Below are 17,830 nucleotides of genomic sequence, written 5' to 3' on the forward strand. Positions count from 1 at the left end.
ACCCCCGGCTCCCCACACGCCGCCCATTGCCCACCCTCGCTCCCACCTCCTCCACACACCCCATGCCTACCTTCGCCACTTGTGTCGGCATGGGTGCACTGACGCAAGCAGTGGTGCAGAAGCCGCCGCAGAGGCTTCTGCTGGCCTCCGTGCATCGGTGCATCTAGATGCACCGACACAGTTTCCTCCCACGCATGCGACCCTCCCGGGGCACCTATGCCAGCCTAAGTGCCAGTTAGATTGCGCCCTGAATCATGTAAGTCAGGACAGAATTAATGCCTAGCTTTGGGGACGGTGTATACAAAATAAAGACCGACATAAAGACAACTTTCAATTCCTTCCCATGACGGATGTTGCCATATTACATATTACCTTCTCCAACCAAGGTGCTAGTCAGATTGTAACAGTGAGTGGAAAGAAGACATTTCAGTAGAAGGAACAAGATTTTCAGAAGGATTAAAATTGGATATATTGGATATATTGATATTGGATATATTCAACAATAAATTGTGCCCCCTCCAAAAAAGTTTGCGTTGAGAATACTTGATCTGTTACTTTTTATACCTCAGAATAACTGTAACAATATTATCTATATTATCAATATTAACCATATTGAGGACTCAGTCCAGCAAATTTCTTTGGAAATCTTTAAAGCCGATAGTTTGTGGTGACACTCTATCCCTATGTCTGAATCTTATGTTAGTAGTCTGTCCACACACTTCTACGTGTTTTCCCCAGAAGTAAAGTACTCAAAAGAGGTACTCAGAAGTAAATCCCACTGTATTCAGTGGGGCTTACTCCCAAGGATGTTTTAACCTGTGTCTGAGTTGCTTTCAAGTTGCTGCACACGGATACTTTGCTGTTGCTGCTGTAAACACACAGTAATCATAGAAAGAGATTCCAAGTGCCCCCTGCATGCCAGTCCCTTTTTGTCTGCACCAGTGAATCTCCTGCTGGCTACTGTTGGTACTGCACAGCTTAAAATGAATAGATGCCTTCTTATGAATTAAACATTTGTCTACTTTTTAAACAGTTGCTCTTATTCTGTTGCTGTTGTTAACTGCAGAGTCACTACTCAATAAAGAAAGCTGGAGCTGCCCTTGGTTTTGGAACTGAAAATGTGATTTTGATAAAGTGCAATGAAAGGTAGGATAATACATGTGTTCAAACAGAGCATTTGTTTGTTTGTGCCTGCCTATTTACTTGAGTCAGCGCATCAAGATACTAATGGCCTGCTGACAAGATCCAGTTAATTTAATTAAATTGTGGCTAGTGTTTCTATCTGTTTACTCATTTGATTTTAAATTTTCTTGGATTTTGTATTTCTTAACAATTGCAGGGGCAAAATAATACCAGCAGATTTGGAAGCCAAAATTCTGGAAGCCAAGCAAAAGGTAACTTTGTTCTACTTGTTTAGAAATCCCTTTAAGTTTTTTTGTTTAGTAAATCGGAATTTCAAAACACACGCTGATATGGACTAAACTGAACATCCATGACGAGAAGCAGTGTACTTGCGCAGCTGCATGACCCAATCTCTCTTTCTTGAACTTTCTGATCCCTCCAGAAACTGCTTCTGAGACCTGAGGATCCCTTGTCAGTAGCATAGCATAGTAGCATAAAAGTTGGGGGAGGCTGCAGAGGAAGAGGAGAATAAAAGCAAGCTGTGAGGGGACCCATGAGCAGAGGGATGGTCTGCTTGTGTTACTTCTACTTTCCAGATACCCCCCGTACCCCTCCCATGCTTGTCATACACATTCTCAAGACTACCTTCTCCACATAGATTTCCCTTTGTGTCATTTAGAGAAAGACTATATGCTAAGAAATACTGTCATTCTTTATATGCTTTCATTTCTTGATCAGAGTATTTAGTATTGATCAGAGTATTTACAGCACAATCCAATGCATATTTACAGGGAATTAAGGACCCAATCTGATGGGCCATTAATGCCGGCGCTAGGTGTTGTAAACGTTGTAAAGCAAGGGGATGAAAGTCTCCTTCTCCTGAGGAGACCTCCCAGTGGCTTCCCTGTGCTGGCAGGATACAGCATTAGCCACTTTGGCACCACTGTTCCTCTGGGCACTGGGAAGCATAGGATTGGGCTGCTTGTCCCTTTTTGTTCAATGGGAAATATTCCCTTGTAAGAGTGTTTATGACAGCAGTCTTTCGGCTCAATTCTATTGAAGGCCTATGGCAGCAGATCTTGAGATCCATTGTCATAAGTCCTAGGCTGACATCATAAAAGCCATGCCACTGTTATGTGCTGTGACCACCAGTGCAACTGGTGATAGTGATATCTTTCTTACGACCAACCAAAATGACATATTCTGGAGTGGCAAATGTCTTAATCAGGAAGAATAGCAGCAAAATATCTTTATCAGGCTAGATGATAAGCAAAGCAAACTCAAATTTTAAAAGTTGTGGGGAATACCTATATAATAGTCCCAAAGTCTGCAGTTGAAAATGTGACGGTCCAATAAAAGCCAACAGAGTCTGGTTAAAAAAATTAGGATCAATTTGGTGTAAGATTAATTGGTTTCAGTTTAGTCTTAAATATATCTGTATATTTCTTGGTGAGCCTTCTCTGCTTTGCCTCATAGGGATACGTTCCCCTTTATGTGAATGCAACTGCCGGCACAACCGTTTATGGGGCCTTTGATCCAATTCAAGAGATTGCAGACATTTGTGAGAAATATAACCTTTGGCTACATGTGGATGTAAGTAACAGAAGACATTCCTTACTATGAAGAAAAAAGGATTCTAGTAGGCTTGCTTACTAATTATTATTACTAATTATTACTTAATTATTTGTGTTGTGCTGAAGTGTGAGCAAAATATGTCCGCTTAACCTTGTTTGGGGAGAAATGTGGAGTTAACAGAGCTTTGATACGATTGACCTCATAGCCACCTCCTAGGGTAGGACATTTTGAAGGTGCTTACACCTTTATGTTTTCTTCTGTCATTTTCAGGGTGCCTGGGGAGCTGGATTACTTATGTCCCAAAAGCATCGTCATAAGCTGAATGGAATAGAAAGGTACTGCATCATTTTATTGACATGATAATTGAGTTAGAGCAGTGACTTTCAACCAGTGTGCCATGGCACATTGGTGTGCCTCAAATGGTCTGCAGGTGTGCAGCAGGAGTTTGGCGGAGAGTCATATATTAGTAGGGCCAATGGGGATGTGAGTCAGCAGCAGACCTAGCACTTTGTGAACAGGGCAAATGCCCCAGGTTCTGAGTCCACGTGCCTTTAGGACCATGCAGCAAGCCTGATTGAGGTTCCTGACGCGGTTGGAAACTATGTTGCAGGTTTGCTGAAAGCAGAATTTAAGACCGCAGAGAAGCCTTAGGAGACTTCTTGGGTTGGTCCTAGAACTGTGCGAAGCTCCATGTCACTCCAGGTGAGTGAGGGGGCAACTTCGCATGGAGGGGCAGCATTGCTGACCTTTGCCCCAGGCGTGCAGTATTGTATGCCTTGTCAATTGTCAAAAACCGATGGTGTACCTTGACAATTTTAGTGCCTTCTCAGTCAGCCATTAGATGAAAAAGGTTGAAAATAGCTGGGTTAGAGCCTTCCCCTGGCTCTCACAAATACCAAAGGAGAAATAATCCCTGTCTCAAGGACATTGCAGCATTTTTAAAAAGCAAATGAGAAGACAAAATGCAGGTGGCAATAGTCAACAATGGGGGGGGGGGAAATGCTAATGTTTGAGTGTTCATGCAGAAGAAAAGTATTTGTAATGCAAATGAGCCTTCTGCTCACACCTATATTTATGTAATTCCATATATTTATATGAAATGCCATTAGAAACTGGACTGAAGTGAGAGAAATTTTAAGCTTCATGCATGAAAATACCTGAAGAAACAAATTGTTATTTTGCGTGAGCTACTGTTAACTTTTGGCCTAATCCTACTGAAGGATTATGCCGTCGGAACATGTGACCTGCTGACATAACACGTGTTCTGCCAGCATAACATCCTTTATGGCCATCACAAATTCGACTAGGCCAGTGCATGTGGGCTGGCCACCACCACTAGCAGCCAGCTCCAAGCGCCAACAGATGCTAGATGCCCACCAGAGCAAGTAAGCTGGCATGGGGATTGGTAGGAGGTAGGGAGGTGGTTGAACTGGGTGAGGTGGGTAGAACAGGGGAAGGGGTGGAAAAGAATTGTGACAGGGAGGAGGGCAGACCAGGCCCAGGAGGGGGCAGGATCAGTGGTGGCACACACCAAATCCCAACCCCCTTCCCAGGCCTGATCCACCTTCACAGATCAATCAGACTTATGCCAGCAAATGATTTCGGCACAGGTCTGAACGGAATTATAGCACCTGCTTGGGTTTACCCCAGGGCAAGGAGACAAATGTCTCTTTACCTCAAGGATACGTCCTCAGCCCCAAATCTCCCATGCAGGATGCAGGAGAAGCTGTGCCAGGGCCTCTGCATCATTGCGCAGGGTGTTAAGTAGGATTGGGCTGTTTATTAACTCTAGTCATGGCACAATTTAACACAATGACTATGAACTCAGTCTAGCTCAGGGGTCAGCAACCTTAAACACTCAAAGAGCCATTTGGACCCATTTTCCGGAAGAAAAAAAACCTCAGGAGCCACAAAACCCTTTTGATGTCTAAAATGAAGATAATGCATATATAGTTTTTTTTTACCTTTATGCTCTTATAGGTCCCATTTTTATAATGTAGCCCCCTCTTGTAGCTTTTAGTTAGTTTTGTCATACATTCTTGTCCTGTGTTTTCAGACGCCTGGTCCTCTATGGTGTTTTGCCTGATTCCAAGGCCATTCTCTGCCTGGAGAATTAGGCCCACTTTAAGCAAATTAGCTCCCCTTCATTCCCCCAACAAATGACCCTGGTTCTGCCCTGCAGTCCTGCTGGACCCCACCTCGAGGGCAGCTTGCCTGTTCAACCTGCAGAGGTCCTCTCTCTTACCAGCAGCCTCCCACCACTACAGCAGACCCTGGGTCCTCAGCAGGTCTTGGGCACAGCAGCCACACACCAAACTCCAGTGTCTCCAGCAGTCCATTAGTCACAAAGTCAGTCAGAGCATCCAGGGCAGAGTCCAAAGTCAATAAGCCAAGTCATAGTCCAAGATCAGATTCCAAAGTAAGTCAGTCAAATCAGTCAGAGTATCCAAGTCAAAGTCAATAAGCCAAGTCAGTCAGTCTAGTCTAGTCTAGTCTCCAACCTGCACTCCTTCTACAACCCACACCCCCTTCCTCAGGTGCTCCTTATATCCCTGAGGGCCCTACTGCCTTCAAGTGGCTGCAGCTGTGCAGCACACTCTGCTGGATGCCTGGGCCTGACCCTTAAAGGGGCCACTGCTGACACCACATCTACCTCCTCACCAGATCTTCCAGGATTCCAATACATATGGCGGTTATGACATCTGCTTATCTTACATGCATACTAAAGAACTCCCCCCACCTTCCAGAGGCACCCTGCTGGAAGGAAGAAAGGACACAGACTTCAGAGGTGGGGAAGAGAAGAAGGGGGGGCAGCCACAGGCCAGCTTCTGCCCTGCCTGCCTGCCTGCCTGCCCTCCCTCAGGTTGCAACCCTCTCCACACTATCCTGGGAGTAAGCCTCATTGGCTTAAAGGTCAAACAGACCTGGAGGGGGAAAGGGGGGAACCACAGGCCAGCTTCTGCCCTGCCCGCCCGCCCTCCCTCACTCAGGCTGCAACCTTTTCCACACTATCCTGGGAGTAAGCCCCATTGACTACAATGGGACTTCTGAGCAGACAAGTTGGTTGGAGCTCTCAGGCTGCAGTCATCTCCACACTTTCCTGGGAGGAAGCCTCACTGACTACTTGTGAGTAGACCTGCATAGGAGGGGGCTGAGCCTGCAGCCCTCCACACCTTCCTGGGAGGAAGCCCCACTGACTACAGCAGGGCTTACTTGTGAGGAGACCTGCACAGGAGGAGGCTGAGGATACAGCCCTCCACACCTTCCTGGGAGTAGCCCAGGGACTACATCAGGGCTTACTCTGGAACAGACCTGTGAGGGCTCCCACTCACCCTTCCTTGCACTTGGCCTTGAGCAGGCTTCAAGGCTGCCATCCCAGGTGCCCTTTCCTGGGAGTAAGCTTCATCCTCTGTAATGGGGCTTACAACTGAGTAGACACGCGTAGGAGCAGGTGCCAAGGCTGCCATCCCAGGCACCCTTTCCTGGGAGCAAGCTTCATTCACTGTAATGGGGCTTACTACTGAGTAGACACACAGGATGTCTCCTCTGCTGTGGAGGAAAAGCCTCTCCTTGCACTGAGTGGGGACCTGCTCAGGGAAAGTCCGGCTGCAAGGGCTTGCAATGGCTGAGGAGGAAGGTGGCTCAGGATTGGCTGGTGGTCAGCCAGTGAAGGGCCCTGAGCCATTCCAACAGAAAAAGCCAGGAGCCTGCTGGATGCTGATTGGCTGAGCCTGCTGGAGAGTTGGGGAAGGGAAAAACAGGGAGCTTAAGCCTGCAGAGAGGGCAAAATTGAAAAGGGAAACCAATGCGGAGCAGGTGGGGATGAAGGGAGAGGAGGGCAGTGAGCTCAGGGGGCGGAGGGAAGCAGCCTGCACTCCCAACACAGGTGCCTCCTGTCACACTCTTTGCCACTTTCACCTGGAGGAGCCGCAGCAGACAGCTGAAATGCTGCTCTAGAAACGCAGGTTGCCGACCCCTGGTCTAGCTTGTGCCCTCACCATGAGTCAGATTAAGGCTGCAGCTGCAATCAGTGATTGACAATAGCAGTCCCACTGGGACTACTAATTTCACACATCACACACTGTTTCAAACAGATTGCCCCAGGCCGCCTTTGGGATCATTTGTCAATGTTGGAAAGATCAAATATATGCTTGCCACATAAACCAATCATGGTTCAAATGGAAACAGTTGCCCGTTACGCCCTTTTCATTACCAAGTCCCACAAAATAAGACCATTGATGCATCTTTGCCATCCCAACACAGCAGGGACACATTTATCCTAGTAGTACAAGAGTTTAACATTACATGGGGCCAAAAGTATTTTACTTTTATCAAGAACATTTATATACTGCTTTTCAACAGAAAAAAATAAAGCAATTTATATAGCTAAATAAATCATTCAATGTCCTCAAAGAACTTACAATCTAAAAAGCTGCAGAAGAAACACCAGCAAGCAGCCACTAGAAAAGGTGCCATGGTGGAGTGAAGAGGAACAGTTGCCCTTGTTAAATAGAAGTGCCACGTTGTCCAGTTAGCAGCAATTAATTGCATATTGTTGGTGGAAGTTTTATTCGTATGAAAGTTTGCAAATCACAGAAGATACCCTGTCTAATGGAGTGTATACGTCCCACTGAGGTCAAGGGAATCTACTCATTGAAACTTGCATAAGACCGCTATTTTATGGCAAAACAGCCGTCAAACTTGGGGTGTTTATCAAACAAATCTTGCGGAAGAATCTGGGCTGCTTGAGCTAGACTACAGACAGATCCCATCACTCATGGCATTATTTTTCTGGCACCATGTGTGGCACTGTGGACATTCTTTCAAATAGAAGTACCCTCTCGCAGCCAACAATATCCTTGAGAAGTTGTTTATTTAAGGGAGTCTGGTTGATATTGATGTCCCTAAATTCAAGTCTTGAAGATAAACCAATTCAGCAAAGTTTGAAGAGAGGAGCTGTTAATTTGTTCTTGTCCTCTGCAGTGGCGTTATGAGTCACTATCTGCGACTGTTGTAATCCACTCTAAAATTTGATAAGCTGGGATGAAATGAATTAAATCACAGTAACATTTCAAAGGGCACAATCCTAACCAGGTCTACTCAGAAGTAAGTCCTGTTTCGTCCAATGGGGCTTACTTTCAGGAAAGTGTCATTAGGATTGCAGCCAAAGTTTAATAAATGGCAGGAGAAGGAAATAATGTAATGAAGAAATTTAGACTTTTTTTTTATCGTTTTAGTGGGTCGTGGCTATGGAGAGTGTCTTGAGTTCTTGCACTTCAAAATGTACTGCTATACCACTAGCATGAGACCATGACCATACCCTTTGAACTGCAACCTGCTATGCTCCCTTCAATGTCAGGGACTGCTCCATTCCTACAATTAAGAATTGCCCACTTCACATATAGAGCACTCAGATCACCAAAGAAAATATTTCCCTGCTCTACACATGGGAGTCCCCACACACATATACTGGAGTCTCTGAATTGAGGAAAATGATTTCATCCTTGCACGAGGATGGTCTTGGCACTTCTGTTTTGAGATATTAATTCTGAAAGACATTATATAAGGTTACGTCTCTGCTTTCTATATCAGTTCTCAGCGCATTAATTTCGTTTGCAGGGCCAACTCCGTCACATGGAATCCACACAAGATGATGGGTGTTTTGTTACAATGTTCTGCCATTCTTCTTCGTGAAAAGGTTTGCCAAGAAGCTGAATTCCTTTTTTTAAAAGAACATATCAACACTACAAACGTTTCTAGTTTAAAAGATTTGAACTGTCATATACCTGAGGAATTCTGGGAATTGTCACTGGTGGGGGGATCTAGTAAATAGTATCCCCCTCATAGAAGTATACATTTTACCGGGGCAGAGGAATTCTTATTAAGCCAGTTTAAGTTGGTGGTAGGTATATGCCACTTCATGTCATATCCATATTTTTCAACAAGAAGGTTCTGTTGGCTGACTTTGTGGTGAGTAGGAAATATTGTTGTTATGACACCTTGCCAAAGCTACCCCAGGCTACATCAGCTGAGAAACTGAATGCGTTCCTGTTTGGATTGAGAGATGCTTCATTTTAAAGGAATGTGCTTTTTCTATGTCTAAAATGACATAAAGATCCATATATTCAGGTTACCTTTGACTCTGTGGTACAATGAAAAATGTGCAATTTAGCATCACAGCTCCACAGTATATCTTATTTTGAGAATTTTGCAGTGCAATCCAATTCATGTTTACTCCTAGGTAAGGTATATGGGACTGCAACCGCCCAATCCTATTCAGCACAGGAGCGGTGGTTGCAAATGGCTACCACTGGAATTTGTGCTGGATCCATGCAGGCTGGAGGTCTCCTCAGGGGAAAGGGACATTTGTCCCCTTAGCCCAAGTAAAGATCCAGCCTGCTCAATGGGGCTTCTCAGGTCAGCGCCAGCTGTTTCACTGGTGCAGATCCAAGAAGGCCGTATCTGGCTTCTAAGCCCAACACAGGGGGTAGGAGGCCTCTGCTGGTCCTAGCCTCCTCCTGAGCCTATCCCTCCCACTGGTCCATCATCTCTCCACACTCCCTCCACCCCAGAATGCCTCCCACTGCCCTCCCACCAGCCTCCTCACACCCCTGCGCTTCTCAGTGCTTTCCTGAGCTCCGCCAGCAGCTGGGGCTCCTGCTACAGCGTCCACGAGGTGGTACAAGTTTCCCCGCCAGCACCACATGCTCTCTGGGTGGTGCAAATGTGCCTTATGACACATTTGCGACACCCAGTACCAGTGCTGGTGCACAGGCAGCATTAGATCAGGTTGCCCATCTCGTAATCTAAGCCTCTGTGAAAGCAGCATAGTATATCCTCAGACTCCGTAACTAAGAGGACATATGTTAGAAATTAAGGAGTAGAAAGGCCTGCATGGAGAAGATGCAGGCCAGATGTTTCCCGGGGGGTGGTTTGAGTCCTGTTATAGGAACAATGCCTCCATGCAGATACATTCTGTAACACTGTATAAAACATGTATGTGGCTGCAATCCTAACCTCACTTTCCTTGGAGTAAGTCCCATTGAATACAATAGGAGTTACTTCTGAGTAGACCTGGTTAGGATTGTGCCCTGTATGTATTAGAGTTTTCTACCCTTCCTCCAAGGGCCTCAGGATAGAAACGGAACAAGTTTTCCCCTTCCTTGCACTCTCTGGTATGCAAGCAGGATTGCTGTCCCATGCAGCTGTTTTACAGGAAAGAAAGTCAGTCCCAGTTCTTGTTTCTTTTGTTCCATGTGTCTTGGCTCATTTCCAGCAAAGAAAATGAGTCCGAGAGTTTGGCCAGCAGTAGCAATAAATGGAATGGACTGCCTGATGTTTACCAACAAAGGTTGTTGTGCTTCCTATTTCCTTTGCCAAGGCCTGGTGAATAGAAATGATCATTCAGCAGGTGTAACTCAGAGACAGGGTCATTCTGTTAGTTACTGCCATTGATTTTTCAAAACAATACTTGCATATTTAATAGCCACATAGACGTTGAGAGAGATTGGTTTTGCGTTCGGTTTTTGCAACAATCTGTTTTTCAGCAGTAATAGGAGTTGCTAGAGGTAAATTGGCAGAAAAAATTTAGGTCTGTGTGAAAAGCTAGCATATATTCCCTTGGAGATCACCACATACAATATAAGTGAAATCCCTTGTGTATTTGATTATGTATTGGCATATTAAAACATATTGTATCTGTTGTAGATTTCATGTATATAAAGAGTATATTTTTATAACAGGGTATACTTCAAGGATGCAACCAGATGTGCGCAGGATATCTTTTCCAACAAGACAAGCAATATGATATAAGCTATGACACTGGAGATAAAGCCATACAGTGTGGTCGACATGTGGACATTTTCAAATTCTGGTTGATGTGGAAAGCAAAGGTAATGAATAGCATGGGGGATTGTTGTGGAAATGGAAAATCAACAAAAACTGAACACAACTGCTAATACTAGTTAGGACACAACTCTGTATGGCCATTTTCTGTTCTGCTACTGTAAATCTTAGTTAGACTTGGGCCATACGTTCTTGATTTGAGATCAAATTTCCTAAAGATAAATCTAAATTTCACAGAATATTCCATATTTCAGTGATATTCAGTTGTGACTAGCAATAAAATAGCCTGCAAAATATAGCAGAAACTAAATTCAAATTTTTTATATCCAAAGTAGATAAGAAGGTTCAAGAAGAGTACAGAAATTAACGTTGAATTCATTTTTTCCCCTTCTTTTCAAAATAGGGTACAGTGGGATTTGAAAGTCAGATCAACAAATGTCTTGAATTATCAGAATACCTCTACAATAAAATTAAAAACAGAGAGGAATTTGAGATGGTCTTTGAAGGAGTGGTAAGTCATGGACCACAAACCTCTTTCAATTAAATTGGGCATTTGGGGAATATAAACCAAATGCACCATCCAGTCCAAAGTTAAGCACTTGAAACTCTTGTCGATTTCAGTGGAAGGTATTTAAAGACATGCTTAACTCTCCAATTGAAATCAATGAGACGTAAAGTGCTGAACTTTGGTTGGTTCATGGCCCAAGCTTTTTTTTACAGATTTCATCAAAGAAAGTCTCAAAACATCTTTTTTTGGTTCTAGCTAACTGTGTTAGAGCTTACTTGTTTGAAAAAAGACTACACAGCATCACAACAACTGCATTTGGGCTGAAATTATATTGAAATTGCATGTAGGCTATATGGGTGGATAGAGGACAGAATCCAAACAACCATAAAATTAGTACAGGCATTCCCCCCCCCCCCATCCATAGGGGATATGTTCCTGCCACTACCTCTGATACTTGAAATTGTGGATAGCAGTGAATGCTAGTCAGATCCCTGTCGCACTCATGACTCGCTTCTTTTTTTTGCAAATGCTTTGCAAAAGGATTATTTTTCTTTTCACTTTTGAAAGTTTCCTAACAGGAAGTGGAGTCTAGTGTTCTCGCTGTTTGTCTGCTTCCTCTGCTGTCCACTTCCTATCAGAGTTTTCACTGTCACTTCCTCTAGCACAGGGGTGTCCAAAGTTTTTGGCAGGAGGGCCACATCATCTCTCTGACACTGTGTCGGGGGCCGGGAAAAAATAATTAATTTACATTTAAAATTTGAATAAATTTACATAAGTTTACATAAATGAATATATTAAAGATGATCTTATATGAATGAATGAAGGTCTTGCAATAGCTCAAGGCCTATAAAAGGTCTTGCACAAAGCAAGGCTGCCCTTTCCTTTGCTGCTGCTACTGCATCACAGACGTGAAACAGCAAGCAGAGGAGGGAGCCCTCATCCCACAGCTCACATGAGAGGTCAAACAGTCGCCCTCACACTGAGAGCAGTTGCATCGGGCCAGTGTGGGCTCCAACAAATCTCCAGAGGGCCAGAGTCTCATTGGAGACTGGGGGTTCCCTGAGGGCCACATTGAGAGACCTCGAGGGCCACAAGTGACCCCAGGGCCAGGGTTTGGGCACCCCTGCTCTAGCAGCTACAAGTCTAGGTTCTTGCTGTCTGTTTCCTTTTCCAAAGCATTCCAAAGAAAAATCTTCTCTTTGCAAAGCAGTTGCAAATGAAGAGAGGGGAGCCATAAGCACAATAGAGGAATTTGAGTACCACAGATAAGTGAAACCATGGCATCCATGGATATATGGAGTGGGGGAGGTGTCTGTAGTTTCATTAGCCCAAGGGTACTTGAGACATGAATTCTATATACTTCCCTGGGAGTAAGCCCCAAGGAATACAAAGGGACTTGCTTCTGAATAGACACACACAGGATTGTGCTGTTAGATTTGCTTTCCTTAAGAAATAATATGGCATACCACATAACAAAATACTACTAAAATTAAAGATGGGGAGAGTTTCAAAGCCAGTTTGCAGTAGGAGAATAAGGGTCAGCTGCTGTCCAGACAAGAAGAATTGAACTTTACTGGTGCAAATGTCTTTCATGAGTCTAAACAGCTCTTTGTATTCTGATCCTAAGCCTGTTTCCTCCCCTCTTTTCTTCCATATTGTTTTCCTTTCACCTTAAACGATACTGCAGTGTGCCAGCTTGAATATATTTGCATGGTACTATCAACACAAACTCGGGGTTTCCTAGGAGTGTGAAGTTCATAAACTTGAGTGGCAGCCCTAAAGTAATCTTTTAGTTGAGATTCCACACATCGTTGTCTCTGCTGTAAAAGTTGCTACTTTTGTTAATTCCACTGCTGCTTCTCATGGTTCCACTCCATAAACTCTGGGTGATTGGACACTGAGTTTGCCACAGTTCTTTATTTAAATTCAGAAATTGATTCACTGTCTTTCAACATGAGACAATTAGTTCTCGGCACAATCCTATCATGCCTTTGTACTGGCGAAGCAAGTGCTCCACCAGCACAGGGCATTGCAGTTGTGCCACAGGGTGTCACAATTATTTGCTCTGGCAGGTGGCCAGTGATGTGCATGGGAAGGCTCTGGCTTTCCAGCCAGTGTTCCAACAGTGCACTGCTCAGCATTCTACCAGCAGGGCAGCCCAGTGGGATTGGGCTGTCCAAGAGACAAATCCAGAAGATTTTAGGATGAGGCTGGCCTTGCAGATAACCAGAGGAAACAGTTTCACTTTTGTTCCTGTGGTTGAACCTGTATTTTCCTCCTCGAGGCCCTGAGCATCTTAGGCCAGGGGAAGCTAACTTTTTGAGACAGTGTGTACACATTGGTGATAATCTTCTAACATTCTCTCATGGTTTCATTTGGAACCACAGTATTATTTGCAGTCAACAATTATTAATAAACAAAATGCCTGTTGATTAGATGGGTGTGGTGGGTGGTGGCTAGGAAGAGGGTCCTCCACATCACGATGACCTGAAGCCTCCCCTCTACCTGGCTTGCATGCTCTTTCAGCTTGCCCCCCACCGGGGGGAGGCAGGGGAACAGAAATGGTAGTAAGAGACACTGCTACTTGTCCAGTGTGGGATCAGAATGGGAGAAAAAAGTCTGAATTTTTTCAATACTAGCATTTTATTTGTTATGTTTGTCTGTGTTGCTGTAGCCTGAACACACAAATGTTTGTTTCTGGTATATTCCACCAAATCTCAGAGGGATGCCAGATTCTGAGGAGAGGAGGGAAAAACTGTATAAGGTATGGAATTTACCATGTATTCCTAAAAAGATGAGACTTCTTTGATTCTGCATTAGTGTGTCCGTTTAACTTCGTATAATGGCAGGCCTAAGCCTGCACATAATGCTATCAGTATATTACTATCTGAGGTTCTCATTGAAATCTCTGGATTCAGCTGTTCATAGTAACTGTATCACTAATTTTACTTACTTGGGTTTGTATATGCCATAAGTCATAACTGAAGCATTGCAAAACTTGGGAATGTGTATGAAAGGGTTCTTTTTTAAAAAAAATGCAAACAATTCAGCAACACAGTATCTCTACACTGGGATGGGAGTTTGAGAAAAAAATTGTCTAATTTAAGTTAGATTTGGAATTATTCTCTTTAACTCCATCAGTAGGCTATGTGCCCAATGCACTTTGAAATAACAGGATTATGGATAGAGTTATGGTTGTCATAGACCTGGGGTCTCCAAACTATGGCCTGTGGGCAGGATCTGGTGTTTGGAGAAAGCCCTCCCCATTGTGAGCAATGCTTACCATTTCGCCACACTGCTGCTACTCCTGGCACCCAATGTATACAAAGAGACACTCTGGGCACTCGTGTATGCCCAAAAATCTGGGTGCAATGTCCACTGGGGCTATGGGCAATAGATATGACTGCCCAGAGCATCTCTGTGTACAGATCAGGTGGAAAGATTAGCATCAGCATGGCGGAACGGTAAGCGTCACTCAGAACGGGGAGGGTTTTTCTGGTGCGCAGCGGTCTTGAGTTTGGAGACTGCTGTCTTCTACTGAAGTCATACTTTTCTAATTTGATAGCCGAGCCTGGCCATAGAGTTAAGCAGAGTGAAGTGGCCTGCCTCAGGCAATGAAGAAAATCTGGGGTACCATTAGAGGGCAGCAGATTGTTAATTACAGCATTTTGTTTGGCTGCTATCTAATATACACACTTACCTGGGAGTAACTCCTCTTTGACTTAGTGGGAATTACTTCTGAGTAGACATGCATAGGATGTACTGTTAGTTATATTTTTACTAGCATAGGGTGCACTGTTTGGATTTTCTAATTCAGGCACCAAATTGCTTTGGGCCAGTGGTTCTCACACGTTTAGCACCGGGATCCACTTTTTAGAATGAGAATTTCTTGGGACCCACCGGAAATGATGTCATGACTGGAAGTGACATCAGCAAGCAGGAAAATTCTTAACAATCCTAGGCTGCAATCCTACCCACACTTACCCAGGAGTAAGTTCCATTGACCGTCATTGTTAAAAGAATATACATAGTAGCTTGTTAAAAGCTACAGGTCTGTAACATTTTCCCAAATGCAGTCATATACCATGGCAGCATCAAGTCTAATAGATGAAAAATAAAATATTGAAATGAATGGGGACCCACCTGAAGTTGGCTCGCGACCCACCTAGTGGGTCCCAACCCACAGTTTGAGAAACACTGCTTGGGGCCATGTCTCCTTATGATGTAATATAAAAATGGTAAGTCCTGCTGATTTCAGGAGATATAAAGAGTGATAGAAGCTACTTGCAAATCTGCAAACACTTTCATGTATGTTTTTGCTTAGAAGCAGAGCTAAAATAAGTAGGAGAATAATGAGCAATGGTTTAATAGAACTTATGAAACTGTCCCTATGATTTGTCTTAATGAACAACAGAAAGTCCTCATTATGTTTGTCATAAACTATTTAGATTACAGTTTCTTCATCTTTCTATGCTTTTTGTTATTCAAGCCCTGCTTTTCTCTGGCAGATTTTGTTTCATATTAGGAACTGGGAAACTGGGTGGTTTAAAAAAAAAAACATGGGTATGTAACTTCTTTCCTCCTTTATTTTGATCAAAAGGTGGCCCCCAAAATCAAGGCCCTGATGATGGAATCAGGCACCACAATGGTCGGCTATCAGCCTCAGGGAGATAAAGGCAACTTCTTCCGAATGGTTGTTTCAAACCCAGCAGCTACGAAGTCCGACATTGACTTCCTCATTGAGGAAATAGAAAGATTGGGGCAAGATCTGTAACCCACTTGAGTGACCAACCTTACTTCTCTAACGCACTGTTTTCCAGTACTGGCTTTTTTTTTAACCAGTTCTGTAGAACATATTTTAAGGTAATCCCTTTCTAAATGTTCCATTTTCCTCTTTAAAATCAATAACAAAAAAAAAAATCCTGTAGATTACTGAAACATATACGTATTAGTTATTTTATTGAAGGGGAAAATATATTATCTTGAAATGTATTGTTGGCCCTTATTTAAGCCTGATAAATCTAGTTAACAGGAAGTTAATTATATTAAGATAGCCAATTTAAGAATTCTGCACAATATATATGTACAGTGTGTGTATATATAATTGTGATAAATCTAAGAGTAAGCCACAGTATGTATGTTTTCTAAAGTATAGGAGATGGTCTGTTCTTGGATAGACCAATTAAGGAGTGCTCTTGGGTAGACTCCATTCATTTTAGTGGGATTTGGACCATAGAAGTGCTTGGTAGATTGTACCCCAATATTCCCATTCTGAGCAGATTACTTGAGAGTCAATTTCACTGATTCTAATAGGGCATAGTTAACAGCTAACACAGGGTGCAATCTACATTTCCACAGGTCAGTGACAAAACCTCTACTGTGTTTCAGCTGGCATTATCAAGCCAAAGTTAAGCACTCTTAAGTCCCATTGAAATCACTAGAATTTAATAGCACTTAACTATGGCTGGATTGTGCCCATATGTAGGATTGGGGTGTAAGGAAGCTAATGTTTTGGTCAAAAGTAAATTGTGTGATAACGTACTAACATGTGGTATCCTAGCAAAATTAGGTAAGGAAACCTTTTAAAAGACGTAGATTCTTAGGAACTAAAGAAAATGTTTAACCTTATTTAAACCTTATTGTTGGTGCTTCTCTGTTGTACAAAAGAATACAGTAACAAATTCTAAAGAGAACCACCCGTAGTTGTATGTAAGTACCATTTAGTTGTCCAATCAGGGGATAATAGTAGCTGTTGTAATAGGTTACATTATTGTTGTATTTTTTAGAATTTGATTTGTGTAGATTGTGTACATTACTGTTAAATGAGGGAGGGGAAGGAATGAAACGTAATTTTACAGCAAGATAACTGTTCAGTTCTAGGTATATGAACTGTTTGCTTCTTTATATGCAGAGAATTTACCATGCTAAAGAGTTGTCTTGTATTTTCTTCCATTTGTAATGTATCCTATTTATATGATTATCGAGGTTCTAAAGAATGTTTATTGGTATTTTAGTGTATTTGTGAGCCAAAGAGAAGATTACAAATTAGTTGACACATTTATATAATAGTGCCCTTAAAATAACTGAACAGATGATTTTACTGTCTATAAGGAATCCTAACATTGTATATAGGTTTTAGCCTAATGAAATCCTTTCATTTTAATAGAAATGTCACCTTTACTATTGTAGTGTAGTCTGACTGTGTGTTCAGTGTTCTGGATGCTTCTTTAGTGAATCATGGATGCTTCACTAGAATCCCTGCATTCTCATGTAGTTCAGGGCCAATCTCTGTAATTAGTTTAGAGATGAATTCTGTGGCAAGATACCCAAAGATCTGCAACAATTCTATGAAAGTGCTACCAGATCTTATGAATGTCAGGAAAGCAATTGATCGTATAGTTTGGAGTGTACAAAGAAACAGAGGGAAAAACCCGCCACAGAATCATTCCAGTATGGTTGCCTTGCCACAATAATTTCTAATTCTATAGTAGACACCAGATTCAGTGCAGTTTTGATTAGCTAGGCAGCTACTATCACTGCCTAGTCCTTGATAAATCACACTAAGCGACAAGCAAAGTAGCTGAACTGGTATTTGTCAGTCAACAGAATTACTCAAGTCAAACTGACTTGAAACCCTTCCCAAACATCTGCTGACTTGAAACCCTTCCCAAACATGCTGCTATGACTACTAGCTTCCAGTCAGTCTTTAAAGAGACTGCAGCCTTGTGTGGCATTACCCAGGCCACATTGAAATGAATTGCAATGACAGAATGAGATTGT

The 17,830-nt window shown here is 43.0% G+C and overlaps 1 protein-coding gene across 1 annotated transcript in view; it reads left to right on the forward strand.

The window, feature by feature from the left end:
• Positions 1–15,824, forward strand: part of GAD1 (glutamate decarboxylase 1) — a 59,751-nt gene extending 43,927 nt beyond the window's left edge. Inside the window, exons 8-16 of the mRNA XM_066634719.1 lie at positions 1,067–1,146; positions 1,340–1,394; positions 2,599–2,715; positions 2,968–3,032; positions 8,317–8,395; positions 10,440–10,589; positions 10,946–11,053; positions 13,725–13,814; positions 15,651–15,824. Coding sequence (XP_066490816.1) covers positions 1,067–1,146; positions 1,340–1,394; positions 2,599–2,715; positions 2,968–3,032; positions 8,317–8,395; positions 10,440–10,589; positions 10,946–11,053; positions 13,725–13,814; positions 15,651–15,824 — 918 coding nt within the window. The remainder of the gene's footprint in view (positions 1–1,066; positions 1,147–1,339; positions 1,395–2,598; positions 2,716–2,967; positions 3,033–8,316; positions 8,396–10,439; positions 10,590–10,945; positions 11,054–13,724; positions 13,815–15,650) is intronic.
• The last annotated feature ends 2,006 nt before the right edge of the window (positions 15,825–17,830 follow it).

This window comes from Tiliqua scincoides, chromosome 1 (genome assembly GCF_035046505.1).
Source record: "Tiliqua scincoides isolate rTilSci1 chromosome 1, rTilSci1.hap2, whole genome shotgun sequence".
NCBI lineage: Eukaryota > Metazoa > Chordata > Lepidosauria > Squamata > Scincidae > Tiliqua > Tiliqua scincoides.